The sequence below is a fragment of the Delphinus delphis genome, chromosome 5, assembly GCF_949987515.2.
Source record: "Delphinus delphis chromosome 5, mDelDel1.2, whole genome shotgun sequence".
In the NCBI taxonomy this organism is placed as follows: Eukaryota; Metazoa; Chordata; class Mammalia; order Artiodactyla; family Delphinidae; genus Delphinus; species Delphinus delphis.
This window is the reverse complement of record NC_082687.1, coordinates 27,225,071-27,248,992: the sequence shown is the minus strand read 5'-3', so window position 1 is coordinate 27,248,992 and position 23,922 is coordinate 27,225,071. Positions and strand designations below refer to the sequence as shown.

General features: G+C 40.7%; 1 protein-coding gene across 3 annotated transcripts in view; it reads right to left on the bottom strand.

Annotated features, from left to right (window-relative positions):
• Window positions 1–23,922, bottom strand: part of ARHGAP10 (Rho GTPase activating protein 10) — a 326,043-nt gene that overhangs the window by 93,231 nt on the left and 208,890 nt on the right. For all 3 annotated transcript variants that reach the window (XM_060012123.1, XM_060012125.1, XM_060012124.1), the window contains 2 exons: window positions 13,443–13,501; window positions 835–940 (listed from right to left, as the gene is read on the bottom strand). In XM_060012123.1, coding sequence (XP_059868106.1) covers window positions 835–940; window positions 13,443–13,501 — 165 coding nt within the window. The remainder of the gene's footprint in view (window positions 1–834; window positions 941–13,442; window positions 13,502–23,922) is intronic.

Sequence of the window (23,922 nt, the reverse complement as noted above, 5' to 3'; positions counted from 1 at the left end):
CTTGGTCTTTTTACCATTTATCACCTGAAATTATTTTATATTTTTATTTTTAATGTTTATTATCTTTTCTGTCTTAGAAAGAAGGGACTTCATGAAAGTAGGGACTTTGTCTATCTTGTTCAACTATGTATCTTTGTATCAGCTAGCACCTTAAGAAGGCTTAAGAAACCAATATTTTCTGGCCAAATGAATGAACAGCTTTACTAGCAGTAGGACCCTTGGAAACTCATAATATCCTCTGGCCTTCAGTTTCTTTTTCATGTGAAATATGGGTTGTAAAACCCAGCATTCCTCAGCTTCCTCCCACCTCTAAAATTTTACAATTACAGTGATCTAGGAGTCCTTTATATACGAAGAAAGAGCTAATTTTTCCACTGAATTCTTAGTTTTTGCTTGCTTTGTAAAGAGGGAGTGAAAGGAATAAACTGGATCCTATGAAATAACCACGTATTATTGGATTAAACAAACTTGAAGGACATGTTCAGACTCAGAGTTAGGTAGGTGTGAAACCAACGCTAAATTTGCTAACAGGCTTATAATCACATTTCCAGAATCTGTAAGCAGGGAAATGTATAAGATTCTCTTTTCTTACTTCAAATCAAACCCTGAGTTGCTGGCAGTGACGTTAAGCAAATAATTACACGACTTCATGAGAGCATCATATTTCATCACTCTTGTCCAAAACACACACAATAAGGCAAGTGTCCAGCCTGCCCTCGCAGGTGTGGTCCCTGGTATTGTGTAAACAGCCCCAGCTCCAAGTGTTACATATCTGACACCACCGCACGGCGCCCAGAGCAAAATAAAGCAAGTTCGGAAGAAAAAGAGGCTTACTTTGTTAAGTGTTTCACCAGAATATCCAACATTTCTTTATTTTTCTCCGGCAGTTTGTGTACCAAGAAATGGATAGCGTTAACACGAGATTCTGGGCTGCCGCTTTCTTTTAAGAAAAGAAAAAAAGAAAGAAAAGAAAAAGAAAAAAAATGGTTAGCAGAGAACTCAGAATCAAATATATTCCTAAAAACAATTACAATAGCTCATCCGTTAAATCTTCAAGCAGATAATTTACATGTATTTTGCCACTTTTCAAAGGAAAAGAAAATCCATCCATCCATCTTTCTCCCTATTATGAATCTTCTATGCCTCCCCCTATGACGTAATGTCAGCGGGGCTGCAATTAGTGCCTTTCCCTCTGCTGATATTTAAGAAGAGAGGGCAACTACGGATTCTCCCTCTGGCATGCTGCACCTCAAGTCTGCTCCTCGCTTACCTGATGAGTCTAGTCACTGGGTCACTGCCCCACATTGGAATGCAAATAAAATACCAGGATTAGGTTCCTCCCTTTTATGGGTTAAACTTTATCCCCCCCAAATGATATGCTGAAACTGCAAACCCTCCTCCACCCCAGTATCTCAGAATGCGACTATTTTTAAATGTACCAGGGATTTGTTTTTATCAGGTGTGGTAAGACACGCAGACATGGAAACAACTCTCAGGAACGAAGACGCTTGTCCTCACAGATCTCTAGAAACGGGAGGCATGGCATGGCATGCAGGGCCGCATGGGGAAGCACCGGGGAGGTCAGGAGGCAATGAGCAAAAGGAAAATGTGGGCAAGAGGGTTTATTGCAGTATCCACATGAAGGAACAGGCAAGGCAGGGTAAGCAGGCTTAAGACTGGTTGCTGTGAATTTTTTCAGCAGGCTCGGGGGTATAGAGATTGTTCCTGATTACCTGGTTCCTGGCTCTGAGGCAGTTAAGGCAGAAGAATATTGGTCTGGAGTGTTCGAACCCGAAAGATGGGGTCGGGGAGGGAAAAACGGGCTCTGGATTGGTTAGTCTGCACATGGAAAGTGTGCTCAGGTTAAATATCTCTAGGAATTGGTTAGCCCCAGGAAGGGCAGTCTCCCCAGGGTCAGTCAAGCCCCAGATGTCAAAACATTAGAATAATGAGACATACTTGACAGTGCTTATTTGGAATAAGGTCACTGCAGATATCGTTAGTTAAAATGAGACCACAGTGGGGCAGGGTGGTCCTTTAATCCAAGGACTGGTATCCTTATAAGAAAACAAAGACGTAGAGGGAAGATGGCCACGTGAAGGCAGACATACGGGAGAGTATCATGTATCAATGGAGACAGAGATTGAAGAGATGAGCCTACAAGCCAAAGAATGCCAAGGATTGCCAGGAAACACCAGAAGGTGGATGGGGCAAGGCTCCTTCCCTAGAGCCTTCCAAGGAAGCATGGCTCTGCTGACACCCTGATTTGGGACCTCACCTCTAGAATTATGAGAGAATAATTTCTGCTGTTTTAAGCCGTCTGGTTTGTGGTACTTTGTCACAGCAGCTCTAGCGAACAAATATTGAATATATTACCTTTATCCCTTAGACTTTGGCATTAATGATCGTCCATGGCTCTTACGAACAATGTGCCCAAATTCCCTTTATTGTGTTGACAGAATATTATGGGACAAATCGATACAATGCTTATTATTGAGAATTATGCTAGAGTTGTCAGGGGTGTCAAAGAAGTGACCCATAAGAACTAGGTGCTCCGTTTACCACAGCAGGAAGGAAGGTTACAAATCACTATGGAAGTTCACAGAGAGCGGCCAGGGATGCTCAGGAAGGTTTCGCATAAGGGAGAATGTTTGAGTCAGGGCTTGAAGAACGGGAGAGGTTTCAGGGAAGGGTGGAACTAAGGGGTGTGGGGTACATTCTGGATTCAGCAAACAGTGTGAGAAAATACACAGCCTATTCAGAGACCGCTCCTAAGCTTACATAAAGGTGGTCAGGGCCAAACTCTGGTCCGTAAAGACCAATATTACTCAGCCATAAAAAAGAACAAAATAAAAAAATATATACATAAAAATTAAAAAATAAGAAGAAGAACAAAATAATACCACGTGCAGCAACATGGATGGACCTAGAGAATGTCATACTGAGTGCAGTAAGTCAGAGAAAGACAAATATATGATATCGCTTATAGGTGGAATCTAAAAAACAATGGTACAAATGAACTTATTTACAAAACAGAAATAGAGTCACAGATGTAGAAAACAAACTTATGGTTACCAAGGGGGAAGTGGGGGGAGGGATAAATTGGGAGATCAGGATTGACATATACACACTACTATAGATAAAATAGATAACTAATGAGGACCTACTGTATAGCACAGGGAACTCTGCTCAATACTCTGTAATGACCTACCTGGCAAAAGAATCTAAAAAAGAGTAGATATATGTATAAATGCTTCACTTTGCTGTACAGCAGAAACTAACACAACATTGTAGATCAACTATACTCCAATAAAAATTAGTTAAAAAAGAGAACTTGCCTTTACTGGTTGCTTCTAAATTAGTCACTGAAAGTAAAGCAAGGAAGGGATATGAGGAGAGTTAAATTGGGGGGAAGACATACCTGACATTTGTAGAGGATGAATTAGAATGGGGAAAAGAGCAAACTAAGAGGGAACCGCTATGTGGTCAAGAAGTATTGAGGTAGGAAGGGGCGGGGACTGGGGTGGGGAAAGAGATCAAACTACAAATAAGGAAATAGAGCAAAGAAGTACAGTTTGCAGTCAGATGGTGGAATCACCGCTTCCAAGTGACAGCTAAGTGGCCTTGGGCAAGTTACCTAACCTCGCTGGGCCTCAGGGTCCTCACCTGCAAAATGAAGCGAATAGCACTACCTCAGAAGGCCACTTGAGATTCCGTGAGGCGGCATCTGCAAAGCACTTAGCCCCAGCACCTGGCATACAGAGGCGCTGGACCGCTGTTAGCAGTCACTGCTGATGCTGTTCACGTCACTGTTGATGTCTGTGTTCCTCTTATGTCAGAGCTACTATGGAAGAGGTAGAATTGACAGGATTTAGCCTCAGACCGGCTACGGGTCAAAGGAAAGAGGCAAAGATGACTGACGTTTCATGTCCTGGTTACCTGGCAGTACGGTCAGTTCTGCTGACAGACAGGAACCCAGGAGGTGAAGCGGGTTTGGGGAGGAAGACGATGGTGGAAGTGATGGAGAAAGTGACATTCAGGGGCTGGTATCCTAGCAGGTATCTGGGAAGGGGAAGAGGCTTTAGAGCTGAAGGCCAGCCACGCTCTCCAAAGGGTGTGACCTCCGGCACGTGGCCAAGGCTGCCCGAGTACTTCAGAGGCTAACAGAGGATGCGGTGGGGAAAAGAGCTCCAAAGACGTACAGGGGAGCTAAGCAAAGCACAGGAGGAGGAAGAGACAAGAGGACCAGGGAGTTTCAGGGTCATCAGAAAGTCAAGTGAGAAGAAACCTGCGAACTGGGGAGCTAGTGCTATCCAGAGTTACGGGAGACTGGGGAATCGAAAGACAGAGAAGGGGTCCACGGCTAAATTTACCAATTTTTACAAAAAAAGAGGTTAAAGAGTGACGTGCTGAAGAGGATGGAGAGGGTGGGTTTCAGACCAATGGTTCAAAACAGAAGAAAGGGAAGGGAAGGGGAAAGAAAGGTAAAGCAGATCAAGAACAGGGAATTTGGGTGGGAGGGAGGGAGAAGCAAGAGGGAAGAGACATGGGAACATATGTATAACTGATTCACTTTGTTATAAAGCAGAAACTAACACACCATTGTAAAGCAATTATACTCCAATAAAGATGTAAAAAAAAAAAGAACAGGGAATTTGGTGGGGCTTTTTTGTTTGGTTTTTATAACTAAGGTGCAATTGACATGTAACATTATATTAGTTTCAGGTGTACAACATAGTGATTCAATATTTGGATACACTGCAAAATGATCACCACAATAAGTTACCAATTTTTTTTTCTTGTGATGAGAATTTTTAAGATCTACTCTCTTGGGACTTCCCTGGTGGCGCAGTGGTTAGGAGTCCGCCTGCCAATGCAGGAGACACGGGTTCGAGCCCTGGTCCGGGAGGATCCCACATGCCACAGAGCAGCTAAGCCCGTGTGCTACAACTGCTGACCCAGCGCTCCAGAGCCCGCAAGCCACAACTACTGAAGCCCGCGTGCCTGGAGCCCGTGCTCCGCAGCAGGAGAGGCCACTGCAATGAGAAGCCCACGTGTAGCAACAAAGATCCAATGCAGCCAAAAATACATACATAAAATAAATTTATATAAAAAAAGATCTACTCTCTTAACAACTTTCAAATATACAATACAGTATTAGCAACTATAGTCATCATGCTGTACGTTACATCCTCATGACTCATTTATCTTTTTTTTTTCTCATTTATCTTATAATTGGAAGTCTGTACCTTTTGACCCACTTCTCCCACTTTGCCCACCCCCTGGCCTCTCACCTCTGTCAACCATCCATCTGTTCTCTGTACCTATGAACTTGGGTTTTTTGTTTTGGATTTTTTTTTTTTTAAGAGTCCACAAATAAGTGAGATGATACAGTATTTATCTTTCTCTGCTTGACTTAGAGAACTTTTTTTTCAAAACGATAATAGTTTCACCTTCTTATCATTGTAAAAATTAAGTATCTTTTCTGCTAAAATTTTAGGAAACATAGATAAAATAAAAATTCAGTTGAAAAAAACACTAAAAATCTGAAACATATAGAGTTGAGAAAGACCAAGCAATCAGATTACACAGAACTCCTACAAATCAGAAAAGAGAGAACCCAAAAGAAAAACAGGGAAAAGCATGGAGCAGAAACTTCATGAAAGGGGACAGCCATACCACCAATAAGTGTATGGAAAAAGCACTAAACCTCATTAGTTATCAGAAAAACAGAAATTAAAACCACAATAAAGGATTCCTATACACCCATCAGGATGGCTTTAAGTGAATATTAAGCTTGGGCAAGGACACGAAGAAACTGGAACTGTCATAGAGTAACTGGGTGGGAATAATTAAATGGTACAACCACTCTGGAGAACTGTTAGTTAGGCAGTATCTACTAATGTTGAACACACACATTCCCAACGACCCCAAAATGTCATTCATAGGACCATTCACTAAAGGACACATAGCAGAATGTTCTCGGCAGCAGCACCCTTGGTAACAGTCCAAAACCGAAGCAACTCAAGTACCCATCAAGAGCAGAACAGGAGGGTGGTGGTATATTCATACCATGGAATACTGTACTGCAATGAGAGTGAATGATCCACTGATTCACTCAACAGGAATGAATCTCACAAGATAAGCAAAAGAAGCCAGACACATTGGTATATTATGTTTGATTCCATTTACAAAAAATGTCAAATGCAGCAACCCTCGCCTGTGGTGTCAGAAGTCAGGAGCGTGCTCACATATCATGGGGGTGGATGGTGACCGTGTGGGTATGAGGAAGGGCTTCTGACAATGTTTTTGGTTTTTTTTGTTTTTTTTTTTTTTGCAGTTCACGGGCCTCTCCCGTTGCGGAGCACAAGCTCCGGACACGCAGGCTCAGCGGCCATGGCTCACGGGCCCAGCCGCTCCATGGCATGTGGGATCTTCCCAGACCGGGGCACAAACCCATGTTCCCTGCATCGGCAGGCGGACTCTCAACCATTGCGCCACTAGGGAAGCCCTTTTTTTTTTTTTTTTTTTTGACTGCACCACTTGGCTTGTGGGATCTTAGGTTCCCCAACCAGGGATCAAACCCGGGCCCTCGGCTGTGAAAGCGCAGTGTCCTAAACATTGGACCACCAGGAAATTCCCCAATGTTCTATTTCTTGATCTGGGGGCTGATTACATGGCTATCTTGACTCTGAAAATTCATTAAGCTGCACACTTATTATTTGTGCACATTTCTGTTATATTTCAACAAAAAGTTCCTTAAAGTTACTCACACAGTAAATCTCAACCTAAGATAAGCTAGTAATTTTTAAAATTATTTCAGATCCTTTTTCAACAAGATACTGAATATAATTCCCTGTGCTATACAGTAGGTCCTTGTTGTTTATCTATTTTATATATAGTAGTGTGTATCTGTTACTCCCAAGCTCCTAATTTATTTCCCCCTCCCCTTTCCCTTTTGGTAACCATAAGTTTATTTTCAATGTCTGTGAGTCTATTTCTGTCTTGTAAATAAGTTCGTTTGTATCTTTTTTTTTAGATTCCACATATAAGTGATATATTGTATTTTTCTTTCTGACTTACTTCACTTAGTATGATAATCTCTAGGTCCATCCACGTTGCTACAAATGGCATTACTTCATTCTTTTCTATGGCTAATATTCCATTGTGTGTGTGTGTATGTGTGTATACACACACATCTTCTTTACTCATTCATCTGTTGATGGACATTTAGGCTGCTTCCATGTCTTGACTATTGTAAATAGTGCTGCTATGAACACTGGGGTGCGTATATCTTTTCGAATTAGAGTTTTCATCTTTCCCAGATATATGCCTAGGAGTGGGACTGCTGGATCATATGGTATCTCTATTTTTAGAATTTTAAGGACATTCCATACTGCTCTCTATAGTGGCTACCCTAGTAACTTCTAAATTTAATCATTTCAGAGTTTTCCTTCCTTTTTTGTAATGAGATGTTCAAACAACCTATTTCATTTAATATATAATGGAGGGACTTCCCTGGTGGCGCAGTGGTTAAGAATCCGCCTGCCAATGCAGGGGACATGGGTTCGAGCTCTTCTCCAGGAAGATCCCACATGCCACAGAGCAGCTTAGCTCGTGCACCACAACTACTGAGCCCGCGTTCCTAGAGCCCATGCTCCGCAATGAGAAGCCACCGCAACGAGAAGCCCGCGCACCAAAACGAAGAGTAGCCCCCGCTCGCCACAACTAGAGGAAGCCCACGTGCAGCAACAAAGACCCAACGTGGCCAAAAATAAATAAATAAAATTAATTAATTAAAAAAATATATAGATAACGGACATCTCTCCATGCCTTTAAATGGAGTGCACACCATCAATTTTATGAATATTTAGATCGCTCCCAATGTTTGTAAAGTTAAGTTTGCGCCAATTTACACTTCCAGGAGTAGTGTCTGAGAGGGAGGAATGAGATTTTACAACACAGAACACATTGTTGCTAAAGGGAGGGGAGGGAAAAGGCTAGGAAATGAACAGGCACATGATAAAGCAGAACGCAAACAATCAAATCATGTAAAAGACTCTTTGATACAGACTACATTTGTCTTCGAAAATAAAAGTACAGCTATCTAAAGAGTTAGGTGATAAATTACAATCAAGTTGTTCATCTGGAGTTAAAACCAACATAATGCCTTACTAAATCAAAGCTGGAGGAAAATGAAAGCAATAAAAATATAATAGCATTTTCAACTCACAGCTTTGATTTTTTTTTTTTTTTTTTACAGCTTTGATTTTTAAAATGAAATTAAGGCAGGGACTCTGAAAAAGTCAAAAATTCCAAAGGAAGAAAAGAGTAACTGCCTACAATAAGAATTTTGTACATTCAAAGACTGAACATTTTTGAAAACTTCACTGAAACACTTTCTAACTCGTGTGTGTCTTGTCATTAATAACCATTTTCCTCCAAAGAAAACCCAACTTTAATATTTTTTTATTCATTACTTATTGAGAAACACGAGATAGGAAAATAGCTTCCCACCTTCTAAGGATAAGGGCCTTCATTTCTAAGTGGCAAATACTAGAATCAGTTTTAAAAATAAAATCAAAACCTTCCACTTGCTTTTTTGAGTCCCTCTCCCACCAGCTCACTCCCATCTCATTTGAAATCATACACACATTCTTTGCCAAGTCTGCTTTTTCCCTTTTCTTCTAAAAAGAAGAATTTGTGTACAGTAAAACTTTTTCTCAATCTTGTTTCATTTTGATATTAATTAATGCTTTGTATTAATGGGCACTTTCATGTGGCTACAATAATGACTTTAAGGTACTCAGAAAGTTTTCTAAGATAAATTACCCTTAGTTGCTTATGCTGTGTGCATTTCATTATATTTTAATTGATATAAATTACAAAGAATGCACAGCATAACTTTTTAAAAATCTGAGATACTGAATTAATCATAACACTAAATTCCTGACGAATGTCAGGGACCGGAGTTTACTGTAATAGCAAAAGCATTTTTAATTGTGAAACTACAAATCAGCATCTACAACACTTAATGTCTATCTGCTTATGTTGCTATGCCAGCTAATGGAGACTGAAAAAGATAGGAGCATAGCTTACTTGACCTTATCAAAGACACACAGACAGGGAAACTTAAATTTGATATTTAAACGTCATCAGTCAGTAATACTGTAATTTCAGGAAAGCATTAGCAGTAACCATTCAAGCACTTCCCACAGCACACGGGGCTTCAATTACCAGACATCAAGCATCCCAGTCCTTCTGTGGGAGACACTATCTAATACCAGAAATTGACTACAGCAGGCTAAGATAGCTTGATGTCATTAAGCATCCGATTCCTTTAATTTCCAGATTTCTGAGTCCCTCCCCAGCAAGACAACATGATTTTGTCTTGTTTCCCCTGCAGGTTTACCAATAAGGATAGAACATTCTGGCTAAGCAAATGCCAGTGCCTTGGATCCTATAATAGTTTTCTTTTTCATCATAAGTGACTAAAAAACTTTGTGATTATGATTTTGCTTCCCAGGTACCTTGACTACAGGAAGAAAACATACTGAAGACGGCAAGACAAGTGTTCTGGTCTGGGGGACAGAAATTTTTCGTGTGATGCCATATTAGGCGTCCAGGCTTCAGCTGTCATTCTCAAACCAAGTTTAACGTGAGTCCAGCCCTGAAGCATGGATCCAATTCTTACCAATATGATCTGTCAGAGACTCTGAGCCTGAAAGGCTGAGACACACACCAAGGACTACAACATTCTCAAAGGTAATAAACATCATGCAGTAAGAGATCCAGGTAAATGCCTGCCAGCCTTCCCCAGCTGGGAACGACCTTCTGACTCCTGCGTAAACCAAGCAAACTGTATTTTCATCTTATAAATTTCTATACTAAAGGCCCATTATATTCTCTTGCAAGATGGATGGTGTGAAACAATAATAAATATACGTATACTGGTCTCTGCACCCAGTTCCTGATGCTGAGCTCCTAAAAGTCTTGTATTTGGGGGTGCTCAGAGAGTCTTTTGTTCTAGTATTTCTAGTTTCTTTTTTTTATTTTTTTATTTTTTTTTTTGCGGTGTGAGGGCCTCTCACTGCTGTGGCCTCTCCCGTTGCGGAGCACAGGCTCCAGACGCGCAGGCCCAGCGGCCATGGCTCATGGGCCCAGGCGCTCCACGGCATGTGGGATCCTCCCAGCCCGGGGCACGAACCCGTGTCCCCTGCATCGGCAGGCGGACTCTCAACCATTGCGCCACCAGGGAAGCCCTCTAGTTTCTGATACAGAGCTCCTAGGGGCTCTGTCATTTCCTGAGTGATCGGAATGTCTGACACCAAGCTCCTAAGTCCCCTGGAATTTGGGGGCTGATAAGATCATCTTCTGTTTTAATGAGGTGACTTTTGGTGGGCTTCTAGATGGGGGCTGGTCACAAGAGAGGTTAGAAGCTTGGAATTTTCAGATCTACCCACCATTCTCTGGAGAGGGGAGGGGGCAAGAAAAGGAACTAACAATCCCTCATGGCTACAGGATGAAGCCTTCATAAAAATCCCCCCAGCACAGGGTATGGACTCTAGCAAATTCTCATGTCCAAGGTAGGGGTTACGAGAAAGCTGATTTCCAGCCGGTCAGTCAAAAGTCCCAGGGATAACCTGGGACTTGGAACTGGTGTCTTTCATGGGGGGTGCAGTTTTGTAGGACGAGTCCTTAACTTGTGGGATCAGAGGCTAACTCCAGATAAACAGAATCAGACCTGAATCCAACTGCAGGACACACAGCTGGCATCACAGAATTGGTTGGTGTGGGGAAAACCCACACATTTGGTGACCAGAAGTGCAGTACTATGTGTGTACAGAAGACACACAGGAGTGACTTTCCTAGACAGAGGGTCTCCAGTTCCTTTTAGCAATTTTAAGTTAACTCCCTCAGCTGAAAGGGTTATTTGGACGCTTTCAAAAAAAAATTTTTTTTAATTTCTCAATGCATTCACCATTGACTAGTAGGTATTTCTTTTAAGAATGAAAAACAAAAGATGTTTGCCTTCTGTGGTGACAACAAAGAAAGAAAATTCACATTTGTATCACACACTCCAGAAATTAACTCACAGGTTCTCAACGGAACTCTACAGGAAAGAAACTGATGAGAAGAAATGAAGGGACCCAGGAGAAACCTTCAGAACCCTCAGCAGGGAGGGGAGAAAAGACCATCTCAACACCACAGAACAGACTGAAACTACCGCACATGACTGAAAAGAATCAAAATTTAGTTTCCATGCTGGTGTAAGAGGCAGTAACAGAGATGGGTGATGCTTGATCATTTTAGAAGTCAGCTCAGCTAAGACACTGCAGCAAAACAAGGGAATCTCTGCCATCGTTAATGGAAAATGATAGTTTAACTGCAATTCCAAGTTTCCAACATTATTCAAGAGGAGACTAATCCTGGCCACCTGATTTCTGTGACCGTTTTAGTCAACACTGGAAAGGACACACGCAAAGATCAGAGGACCTGCTTCTATACTCTCTGTTGAGAGTGCTCACAAGAGAACTGAATAAAAAATGAAAGTCTGCACTGGAAATGTTGGCCATGAAAATACATCCATTTAATATACGTACTTTTCCCCATTAAATAAGGTAACTATGGGTCCCATGCCAACCGTAACTCCACTTGGGTGCAAATACCTGCCAATAATACAGTAGCTACAGTGTTTCTCTGGAACAGGCTTGTTATTCAAATCATTGTGAAGACTCTACGTCAGATCCCAACATAGTCAGGAAGCAGAACACAAGGTACTCGTCTAGGAGGTGATGCTACCCTTCATACTGGCACAATGTCTTCTCCCACAGTGTTGAAAGATAGCCTCAACAACTCTTGAAACTCACCTCCTACCACCACGGACTTAGTAAACACTTGTAAGTTCCTACCTCTTCATCTGGTAAAATACATCGATGTTAGAATTTCAAACACACTGGATTCGGTTACAAGGCGTGATAATGATACTAACCTGTGGTAACTGAAAACTTTATTCCATAATCCCTTTATCCTTCTCCAATTCTCAAAGGATTCTAGATTAAAATTGGCACTCTTCTGCTTTTTCCAGACTCTGAGGCAAACATGAAACAACCGTCCCCCAATGAGAGTTTAATTTCTCTTCCCCCGGTTTGCCAAAAATGCCACGGGGAAGAATCAAAACAACTAAGCATTTGCTTGAGTTTTTGCCAAGAAATCTTTCCCCCACTTCCTTGATCATACAAACTCCCTTTAAAAAGAAAAAAGAAATCCTCTTCCATGTGAAAACAAAAGTGAACAGAACCATATTTTTGCCTTTTCCAAATGCCTGTTTTATATGTAGAGTCTAACTGGGCCTAACTATTCCTTCTTTCTGCAACCTCCTAGGAACCTTCATGCTGGCTGGAGCAGGGACCTCACAAGAAGATACATTTAAAGCAATGTTCAGGCAGGAGTAACATAGGACCCAAGGGATTGCGCTCAAGTTTTCAACAGATTAAACGATGGAATACATCCAAGGGAAGAAAATAAAAGGAAATGGAGATACAGTTACAACTACTGTCAGTGCACCTGTGAAAACCAATACTGCAGGTTTTAGCCAGTGGAACTGGGGTTTTGAATTTTAAATAAAGATCTCCAAAATCTGGCAAGTCACTTAGCATGTCTCCACCTTCCTTTCCTTAACTATCAAATACCTAACACCAGAATATTTTGGAAGACTGGGATGATTTAACACCAAGTGTCGAATAGAAAAACTGAGTGTGTACAACAGACAGTGTAAGAGAGTGTATCAGAGAGAGAAAGCAAGAAAGCTCGAAATGAGTATGACTCACAAAAAATTTAATCACAAATTAAAATGCTACCAACTATAAGCCTTTTTCATTTAACATTTTATCACATAGAATTCACTCTCTACCAAATATTGTGTGGGCTTCCGGTATGAGCTCACAATATTCCTTCTGCCTGCAATTTCCATCTCAATATCTTTCTACGTGAAGTCATTTCCAACATGCGAATCTCTCCGAATCTGCTAATCTCCCCAACCGTCTGTAAGTTAAATACTCCTGTGTTCCCATCGTACTGTGCTCACGTCATTATTATATACATTATGGTCCAGGGAGAGGTGTGTGTGCCCCAATACTTGCTGAAGAATTGGCTCCTGGGGGCAGAAATCCTTTCATGGCTCTATATATTCATTATATACCAGTGACTAGTGCACAGTAGGACATAAATACATGTCTGTGAGTGAATGAATGAATGAATGAATGAATATATTAATTGTCCCTTTTTTCATCTTCTAAAAGGGAGGGAAAACACCTCCTCAAGTGATTTCCATTTTTAACACAGATTACAATAACATAAAGATAAATTTTTCATGTGGAAATTTCAGTTTGTACACACTGTCAATCACAAAACTGTTTCTATCACCTCGATGCAATACGTACTGGCTGGAACGATGAAGTCTCCGTGTAATTCATAGGTCATCAGCGGCTCTGGAAGACTCCTGTATTAAAAGGACAGCTTAGAATTACCAAATACAAACAGGTCACCTCTTTTTGCATTCACTTTTTATAAAAGGATATTAAATATGTCATGCATTTCTTAATGTACAAAACTTCCCTAGGAAATACTTTTACATATCAAAGAAGATACATCATTCAAATGGATTCCTTTATTAAGTGTTATCTGCACCACACACTGTACAAGCTTAAGTAGTCACAAATCTCTATCAGATCTAAGCACACAGTACTTCATATTTAATCTTGGAAAGTACCTTTATAAACATCTGATTTCATGTATAAAACTCCCTTCCACATACTAACTTATTTAAAGTCAAATATTCTATCCAACCAAATATAAACATATAATTTTGAAAATCACCTCTAGGATATTAACTGGATGCCACAAAAAAAATATGGAAAAGATTAAACAAATTTAAAGAAATCAAGTCCTCTTTTTTTTTTAAGATTTTTTTGATGTGGACCATTTTTAAAGTCTTTATTGAATTTGCTATAATACTGTTTCTATGTTTTGTTTTGTTTTTGTTTTTGTTTTTGTTTTGGCCATGAGGCACGTGGGATCTTAGCTCCCCGACCAGGTGCTGAACACACACCCCCTGCACTGGAAGGTGAATTCTTAACCACTGGACCACCAGGGAAGTCCCTCCAGTCCTCTTCTCTTACATCTCTATTATAAAAATATGATATCCAATATTGATGTATGCCTATGAAATAACAGAGAAATGAAATAAAATTGATGACAACTTAAAAAACACCCATATCATTTTAATTTTCTACAAACAGATTACATAAATGGTAGATTTTTATCCTGTGGTCAACAGAATGTTACAGTTCAATAAACATTTATACATATCTTAAATTTTAAAAGACGAGATCTCCAGACTCTATAAACACCTAAAGAACACTAAGACAAGTTATCAATCTGCACAGCCCTTCTGGAGGGCAATCTGGCAAGATAAAAGATAAAAACTTTTAAAAGGTTTAAATCACGTAGCCCAGAAACTCCTCTTCAAATGCTTAAAAAAAAAGACATCAAAGATACACACACAAAAAAATTTTAAACATATGCAAAAGCCCCAAAAAAATGCCAGGGATAAAGAAGGTCATTTCATATTGATAAAGAGGTCAATTCATCAAGAAGACATAATAATCCTAAATGGCTGTTTGTTTTTTGTAACAATCCTAAATGTTAGTGGGTCTAATAACAGGATCTTCAAAATCCAGGAAGCAAAAATGGATGGAACTGCAAGGAGAAATAGACAAATCCACAAATATGGCCAGAGACTTAAATACCTCTGTGTCTCAATAACTGATAGAACGAGTAGACAAAATCAGTTAGGATAGAGAAGATTTGACCAAAGCTATCAACCAACTTCACCTGACTGGTACGTCCATCACCTAAATGAAACGCCATCCAAAAGCAACAGAAGACACATTCTTTCCCAGTGCATATGAAGCATTTATCAAGATAAAGAGATCCTGGACCATGAAACAAATCTCCATAAATTTAAAAGGGTTCAATTTATACAGGGTATTTCTCTGATTACAGTAAAAATTAAATTAGAAATCAATAACAGAGATATCTAGAAAACCTCAAAGAAAGGAATATCAGGAAGTATTCTGAAATGAAACAAAAATGAAAATACAACATATCAGAATTTAAGGGATGTTGGTAAAGCAGTATTTGGTGGTAAATTTATACCACTAAGTACCTATGTTAGAAAAAAGAAAGGTCTTAAACTTCCTACCTTAAACAGCCAAAAAGAAAGTAAATTAAACCCAAAATAAGCAGAAAAACAGAAACCAAGATCAGAGCAGAAATCAATTAAACAGAAAACAAACAAACAGAAACAGAGAAAATAAATAAATCTAAAAACTGGTTCTTCGAAATAATCAATAAAGTTGATAAGTCTAGCCATAATAATTAGGAAATAAAAGAAAACACAAATCACCAATCAGAAGTAATAGAGGCGACTGAAGAATCACTCCAGGTTCTAAAGTATTACAAAGAAAATAAAATATTATGAAAATATTCATGCCCACAAATTCAACAGTTTAGATGAAATGGACAAATGTCTCAAAAGACACAAACTACTAAGTCTCACTCCAAAAGAAATAGGTAACCTGAGAAACAGGTAACCCATATCAATTAGAGAAAATGAATTTGTAGTTAAAAATCCTGCCAATAAGAAAGCTCTAGGCCCAAATGACTCACTGATAAATTCTATCAAACAGTTAAAAAAGAAATAACACCAATTCTATGCAAATCCTTCCAGAAAATAGAAGAGGGAATATTTTCTAACTGATTCTTTGATGTCAGCATTTACCTTAGTACCAAAATTAAATACATTATAAGAAAACTACAGACCGGTATTACTCATGAATGTAGATGCAACTATTCTAAATAAAACGTTAGCAACTGGAATTCAACAAGATAAATAAAAGGATAATACATCATGACCAAGCTGGGTTTATCACAGAAATGTAACTGCCTTAATATTAAATTAAAATCAATGCAACTCACCATACTAGCAAACAATAGACAATTCAGTGGAGAAAGGATAGTTTTTCCCACAAATGGTACTGAACAACTGGACATCCATATTCAAAAGTGAACTTGGATCCATATTCTATATCTTACACAACGACTAACTTAAAATAGATCATAGATCTAAGTGTAAAACCTAAAACTATAAAACTTCTAGAAGAAAACATAAAATCTTTGTGACTCTGGATTAGGCAAAAGCACAATCCATAAAGTACAGTCCATAAAAACTAGTAAATTCAACTTCATCAAAATTTTTAAAGGCACTTTTAAGGGAATGAAAATACAAGCCAGGAAGTCATGAAGAAAACATCTGCAAAGCACATTATCTAAAGACTTGTATCCGAAATATCAAGATTTGGCAAGGATGTATAAAGGAAATGGAACTCTTGTACATCGTAAGTGGAAATGTAACGAAAAACAACCACTTTGGAAAAAAGTTTGTCCGTTTCCCCAAAAGTTAAACATACACCTATCGTACAATCCAGGCAGTATACTCTTAGGATTTACCCAAGAGGAATGAAAGCCTACGTTCACTCAAAGATTTGTACACAAAAGTTTTTAGTAGCTTTATTTATAACAGCCAAAAGCTATAAACAACCCAAATATTTATTAACAGGTAAATGGATAAAACAGAAATTTGTGGTGTATCTATAAAATGGAACACTAGTTAGCATTGAGAAGGAATGAACTATTGGTCCTTGCTACAACACAGGTGAATCTGTAATTATGCTGAGTGAAAGAACCCAGATTTTAAAAAGTACATGCTATGTTATTCCATTTAAATGAAATTATAGGAAGTGCAAATTAATGTATAATGACAGAAAGCAGACCAGTGGTTTGCCCAGGGATGAGGGAATGAGAAGAGAAAAGTGAGAGACAGGGAGTTCAAAGGGGCTTGAGGAAACTCTGGGGGTGATGGGAGGGTTCAGCCACTTGATTTTGGTGATGGCTTCACAGATGTACACACACATCAAACTTATCAAAATGTGTACTATAAATATATGCAGTTTATTGTACGTCAGTTACACGTCAATAAAACTTCAACAAAATGGAAAAACAAATTTACAGATTATGTTCCCTACATACAATTTTTTATTGAATAAATTTCACTTGGAACATTGGGTAAGTTTAAGGTGTACAGCCTATTATTTTGATACATTTATATATCGTGATATCACCGATGTGTCAATATTTATCACATTACATAATTACAGTGTACTATTATTGTCTACATTCATTATACTGTACCTGAGATCTCTAGGGTCTATTTACTACTCATTACAAGTTTGTACCTTATACACCATCAATCTTATCCCTCCACCATCCCCTAGTAGCCACCATTTTATCTTACATACAGCCTTTGATGCTGCAGGACACACACGGACACACACATGTGCACGCATGCGCATGAAATGACAGCTGTAGAGGCCGATACTAAAACTTAAAAGCACTAGTGAAGAAAAAACTGTTCTTTTATTTCCTCTCTTCCTCCCCTTCATCCTCTAGACTCTCATTTAGGAAAGAAAAATAAAATGAATTACACCACAGACTAAATAAAGAAAAAGAAGAGGCAATCAGAAGGAAACCTTTGGTTTTGTTTCAAAACTCGAACAAGCAGGAAGTAGCGATGAAGGAAAATGCTAATCTGTCAGAGAATAAAAGTTAAAGGGTTTCGAAAAGAAAGGGGGAAAAATGAGAACACTCAGAAACCCCATAGAGAGCATTTCTTTTCCAATAAAAATGAATTTGTATCTAGGTATCTTCTACGTGCTGCTTATATCACTGCTGTATGTCTAGCCAGGCAATGCAGCATAAAAAAATATTAAGTATTGTTAATGTTGGGGAAGCAGTAATAAAAATGACAAGTTCCCCATACAAAATTAATTATATTGAGTCATCATACCTGTCGGCTTCTCACCCAACATGACCTACCTCTCAACGGGCTCTGTCTAGGGGTATAAAGCATAATATTTACTAGAGTGGCATTTTCTTCCCCAAAAGTCCCATTCTCATTTCCAGGCTTAGAAGTTTCTTCCAGGTAAAATCATTTTACTACAAACCTCACAAAATAGCTCATCTCTCCCCTGACAATGGGAAAATGCTGAAATGAACACATGACCGGAAATCAAAATTATGGTCGGAACAGATGGGAAATCAACCAGAGGGCTGGAATCCAACCCTCATTTTAGCTTAAAAAAAAAAAAAACTTCGCCTCAAGTCAGAAGAAGATGACAGGAGATGCCATACATGTGTCTATCGCACATCTTTTTCTACCTCCCAGACCCTGGAGGCTTTGCTCATTTTAGTTTAGTGTTTGTTGGGGGACGGAGGGGGGATGGGGATGTTTGGCTATTTCCCTTCATCTATTTCCAACCTCCGATCCAATATTTGCAGCGAAAAGAATTCAAGGGCAACAGCTTCTTTGGTGAGAAAAGCTGTATTCAGCTTCGCGTCATTGTGCCGTAAGTGACCCAGGCAGGCTGGCTCCAGAGCCCATGCTCCAAACCATCACACTGTATTACCTCTTGTGCTAAAAGAAACACCCTTGCTTGACCGTAACCAGGTAGCCAAAATGAAGGTAAATAAAAACCTCAGTTTTCTCCTCTTTGGTGCATGACCAGAAAACTTATTAAATCCTGATTACTGCATCTTCAGTTGCTAAAAATAACATAGGGGAAGGGAACAGCAACCTAACTTTCAACTCTCCCAAGGCATCTGCCATTTTATGATAATCACTTTATCACCTTCAGGCAGCCTGTGTGTATTGTTAGGAGTGAAGTTATACAATAATAGCATCTCCTAATGTTCTTCTGTAGGCAATGCTTGCTTAACAGTGAAATTCAATAGGATGAAGCAATGTAAAGAGAAAAAAACAGAAAAAGTAACACAAGACCAGAGACAAGAAGGAACTAACTTCAGAGAGTATAAGGAACCAGAAAGAGGGCTTCCCTGGTGGCGCAGTGGTTGGGAGTCCGCCCGCCGATGCAGGGGACGTGGGTTTGTGCCCCAGTATGGGAAGGTCCCACATGCCACGGAGCAACTGGGCCCGTGAGCCATGGCCGCTGAGCCTGCGCGTCCGGAGCCTGTGCTCCGCAAGGGGAGAGGCCACAACAGTGAGAGGCCCGCGTACTGCAAGAAAAAAAAAAAAAAAAAGAACCAGAAAGAAACTGTATGTATTGCAGAAAAAGATCCTCTAGTTTATTAAACTAATTCCCCCAACAAGGGAAGAAAGAATCATGTGAAGCAGGAAAAAACACACATGCAATTTACTACAAAAGAAGTGGATTTTTGCCCTTAGCTTCCAACCAATAACCAAATCATTTTGAACTGTACTAGGCATAAGCTTAAAAAACAGTAAACTGGGTTTAAAGCTACCTCCTGGCAAGGCACCATCCTCTGCTGGTCAGATTAATATAGGACATTTATTTTACTTTTATATCCTTCACCCATTCTGTCCTTTATCCGTCTAATACAGGCTTTCTCAACCTCAGCACTACTGACATTTTGGACATCTGGGGACAGGGGAGGGCCATCTCGCGCACTGCAGATGTTCAGCTGTCCATCCCTGGTCTCCACGCGTTAGATGCCAGCAGCATCGCTCTTCAGGAATCCTGCCAACCAAAAATGTCTCCAAATATTGCCAAAGAGCCCTGGAGTAGGGCTGGAGAGTGCCAAAGTCACCCCCAGTTTAGAACCTCTGCTCTCATATTTGAGTGACAGAGTTAGCTCTAGATGCTGAGATACTGCAATGACCAAAACCACATAAGATGTCAATATCATCAGGAAGTGTACACTCCAATCCCAGGGTTGGGGCTAATGAGATATTACCATAATCCTCATCTAAACCAGTTACTCACTACCAGTGGCAAACTAAATATAAGCACAAAGATTTAGTCTTCATTTTACCCCCTTCTAGAACAGGGATAATAATAAGGTCGTCCCTCAGCATAAGCAGGGGATTGGTTCCAGGACCCACTTTGGACATCAAAATCGGCAGATGCTCATGTTCTACAGTCTGGCCTCAGTTTCCACAGATTCAACCAACTATGGACCGTAAACAACCTACACCATCCGCGGTTGGTTGAATCCGTGAATGTGGGACCAACCTGAGATACAGAGGACTGACTGTACTTAAAAGGTTAAGAAAAAAAATCTCAAACAGTGGCTAAAAACATCTTCTTTGGCACTTGAGGAAGATGGCGGAAGAGTAAGACGCAGAGATCACCTTTCTCCCCACAGATACATCACAAATAACATCTACACGTGGAACAACTCCTACAGAACACCTACTGAACGCTGGCAGAAGACCTCAGACCTCCCAAAAGGCAAGAAACTCCCCACGTACCTGGGTTGGGCAAAAGAAAAAAAGAAAAAACAGAGACAAAAGAATAGGGACGGGACCTGCACCAGTGGGAGGGAGCCGTGAAGGAGGAAAGGTCTCCACACACTAGGAAGCCCCTTCGCGGGCGGAGACTGCGGGTGGCGGAGGGGGGAAGCTTCCGCGCCGTGGAGGAGAACACAGCAACAGGGGTGCGGAGGGCAAAGCGGGGAGATTCCCACACAGAGGGTCGGTGCCGACCGGCACTCACCAGCCCGAGAGGCTTGTCTGCTCACCCGCCGGGGCGGGCGGGGCTGGGAGTTGAGGCTCGGGCTTCGGTCGGAGCGCCGGGAGAGGACTGGGGTTGGCTGCGTGAACACAGCCTGCAGGGGGTTAGTGCGCCACGGCTAGCCGGGAGGGAGTCCGGGAAAAAGTCTGGAGCTGCCGAAGAGGCAAGAGACTTTTTCTTCCCTCTTTGTTTCCTGGTGCGCAAGGAGAGGGGATTAACAGCGCTGCTTAAAGGAGCTCCAGAGACGGGCGCGAGCCGCGGCTAAAAGCGCGGACCCCAGAGACGGGCCTGAGACGCTAAGGCTGCTGCTGCCGCCACCAAGAAGCCTGTGTGCGAGCACACGTCACTATCCACAGCCCCCTTCCTGGGAGCCTGTGCAGCCCGCCACTGCCAGGGCCCCGTGATGATCCAGGGACAACTTCCCCGGGAGAACGTGCGGCGCGCCTCAGTCTGCTGCAACGTCATGGCGGCCTCTGCTGCCGCAGGCTTGCCCCGCATCCGTACCCCTCCCTCCCCCCGACCTGAGTGAGCCAGAGCCCCCGAATCAGCGGCTCCTTTAACCCCGTCCTGTCTGGGCGTGAAGAGACGCCCTCAGGCGACCTACACGCAAAGGCGGGGCCAAATCCAAAGGTGAACCTCGGGAGCTGTGCGAGCAAAGAAGGGAAAGGGAAATCTCTCCCAGCAGCCTCAGGAGCAGCAGATTAAAGCTCCACAATCAACCTGATGTACGGGCATCTGTGGAATACCTGAATAGACAACGAATCATCCCAAAGTGAGGAGGTGGACTTTGGGAGACATGATAATTTTCCCTTTTTCTCTTTTTGTGAGTGTGTATGTGTATGTTCTGTGTGTTATTTTGTCTGTATAGCTTTGCTTTCACCATTTTTCCTAGGGTTCTGTCCATCCGTTTTTTTTTTACTTTAAAAAAATTTTTAATAATTACTTTTTATTTTAATAACTTTATTTTATTTTATCTTACTTTATTTTATTTTATCCTCTTTCTTTCTATTTTTTCTCCCTTTTATTCTGAGCCGTGTGGATGAAAGGCTCTTGGTGCTCCAGCCAGGAGTCAGGGCTGTGCCTCTGAGGTGGGAGAGCAGAATTCAGGACACTGGGCCACAAGAGACCTCCCAGCTCCACGTAATATCAAATGGCGAAAATCTCCCAGAGATCTCCATCTCAACACCAGCACCCAGCTTCACTCAACGACCAGCAAGCTACAGTGCTGGACACCCTATGCCAAACAACTAGCAAGACAGGAACGCAACCCCACCCATTAGCAGAGAGGCTGCCTAAAATCATAAGGCCACAGACACCCCAAACACGCCACCACACGTGGACCTGCCCACCAGAAAGACAGGATCCAGCCTCATCCACCAGAACACAGGCACTAGTCCCCACCACCAGGAAGCCTACACAACACACTGAACCAACCTTAGCCACTGGGGACAGGCACACAACGGGAACTACGAACCTGCAGCCTGCAAAAAGGAGACCCCAAACACAGTAAGATAAGCAAAATGAGAAGACAGAAAAACACACAGCAGATGAAGTAGCAAGGTAAAAACCCACCAGACCAAACAAATGAAGAGGAAATAGGGAGTCTACCTGAAAAAGAATTCAGAATAATGATAGTAAAGATGATCCCAAGTCTTGGAAATAGAATAGAGAAAATGCAAGAAACATTTAACAAGGACCTACAAGAACTACAGAGGAAACAAGCAATGATGAACAATACAATAAATGAAATTAAAAATACTCTAGAAGGGATCTGCTAGTTATTCTAGCAGAATAACTGAGGCAGAAGAATGGATAAGTGACCTGGAAGATAAAACAGTGGAAATAACCTACTGCAGAGCAGAATAAACAAAAAAGAGTGAAAAGAACTGAGGACAGTCTCAGAGACCTCTGGGACAACATTAAACCCACCAACATTCGAATTATAGGGGCCCCATAAGAAGAAGAGAAAAAGAAAGGGACTGAGAAAATATTTGAAGAGATTATAGTCGAAAACTTCCCTAATATGGGAAAGGAAATAGTTAATCAAGCCCAGGAAGCACAGAGAGTCCTATACAGGATAAATCCAAGGAGAAACATGCCAAGACACATATTAATCAAACCATCAAAAATTAAATACAAAGAAAACATATGAAAAGCAGCAAGGAAAAAAAACAAATAACACACAAGGGAATCTCCATAAGGTTAACAGCTGATCTTTCAGCAGAAACTTCGCAAGCCAAAAGGGAGTGGCAGGACATATTTAAAGTGATGAAGGAGAAAAACCTACAGCCAAGATTACTCTACCCAGCAAGGATCCCATTCAGATTTGATGGAGAAATTAAAACCTTTACAGACAAGCAAAAGCTGAGAGAGTTCAGCACCACCAAACCAGCTTTACAACAAATGCCAAAGGAACCTCTCTAGGATGAGACACAAAAGTAGGAAAAGCCTACAATAACAAACCCAAAACAATTAAGAAAGTGGGAATAGGAACATACATATTGATAATTACCTTAAATGTAAATGGATTAAATGCTACCACCAAAAGACACAGACTGGCTGAATGGATACAAAAACAACCCATATTTATGCTGTCTACAAGAGACCCACTTCAGACATAGTGACACATACAGACTGAAAGTGAGGGGATGGAAAAAGATATTCCATGCAAATGGAAATCGAAAGAAAGCTGGAGTACCAATTCTCATATCAGACAAAATAGACTTTAAAATAAAGACTATTACAAGAGACAAAGAAGGACACTACATAATGATCAAGGGATCGATCCAAGAAAAAGATATAACAATTGTAAATATATATGCACCCAACATAGGAGCACATCAATACATAAGGCAAATACTAACAGCCATAAAAGGGGAAATCGACAGTAACACAATCATAGTAGGGAACTTTAACACCCCACTTTCACCAATGGACAGATCACCCAAAATGAAAATAAATAAGGAAACACAAGCTTTAAATGATACATTAAACAAGATGGACTTAATTGATATTTAGAGGACATTCCATCCAAAAACAACAGAATACATATTTTTCTCAAGTGCTCATGGAACATTCTCCATGATAGATCATATCTTGGGTCACAAATCAAGCCTTGGTAAATTTAAGAAAACTGAAATCATATCAAGTATCTTTTCCGACCACAACACTATGAGACTAGATATCAATTACAGGAAAAGGTCTGTAAAAAATACAAACACATGGAGACTAAACAATACACTACTTAATA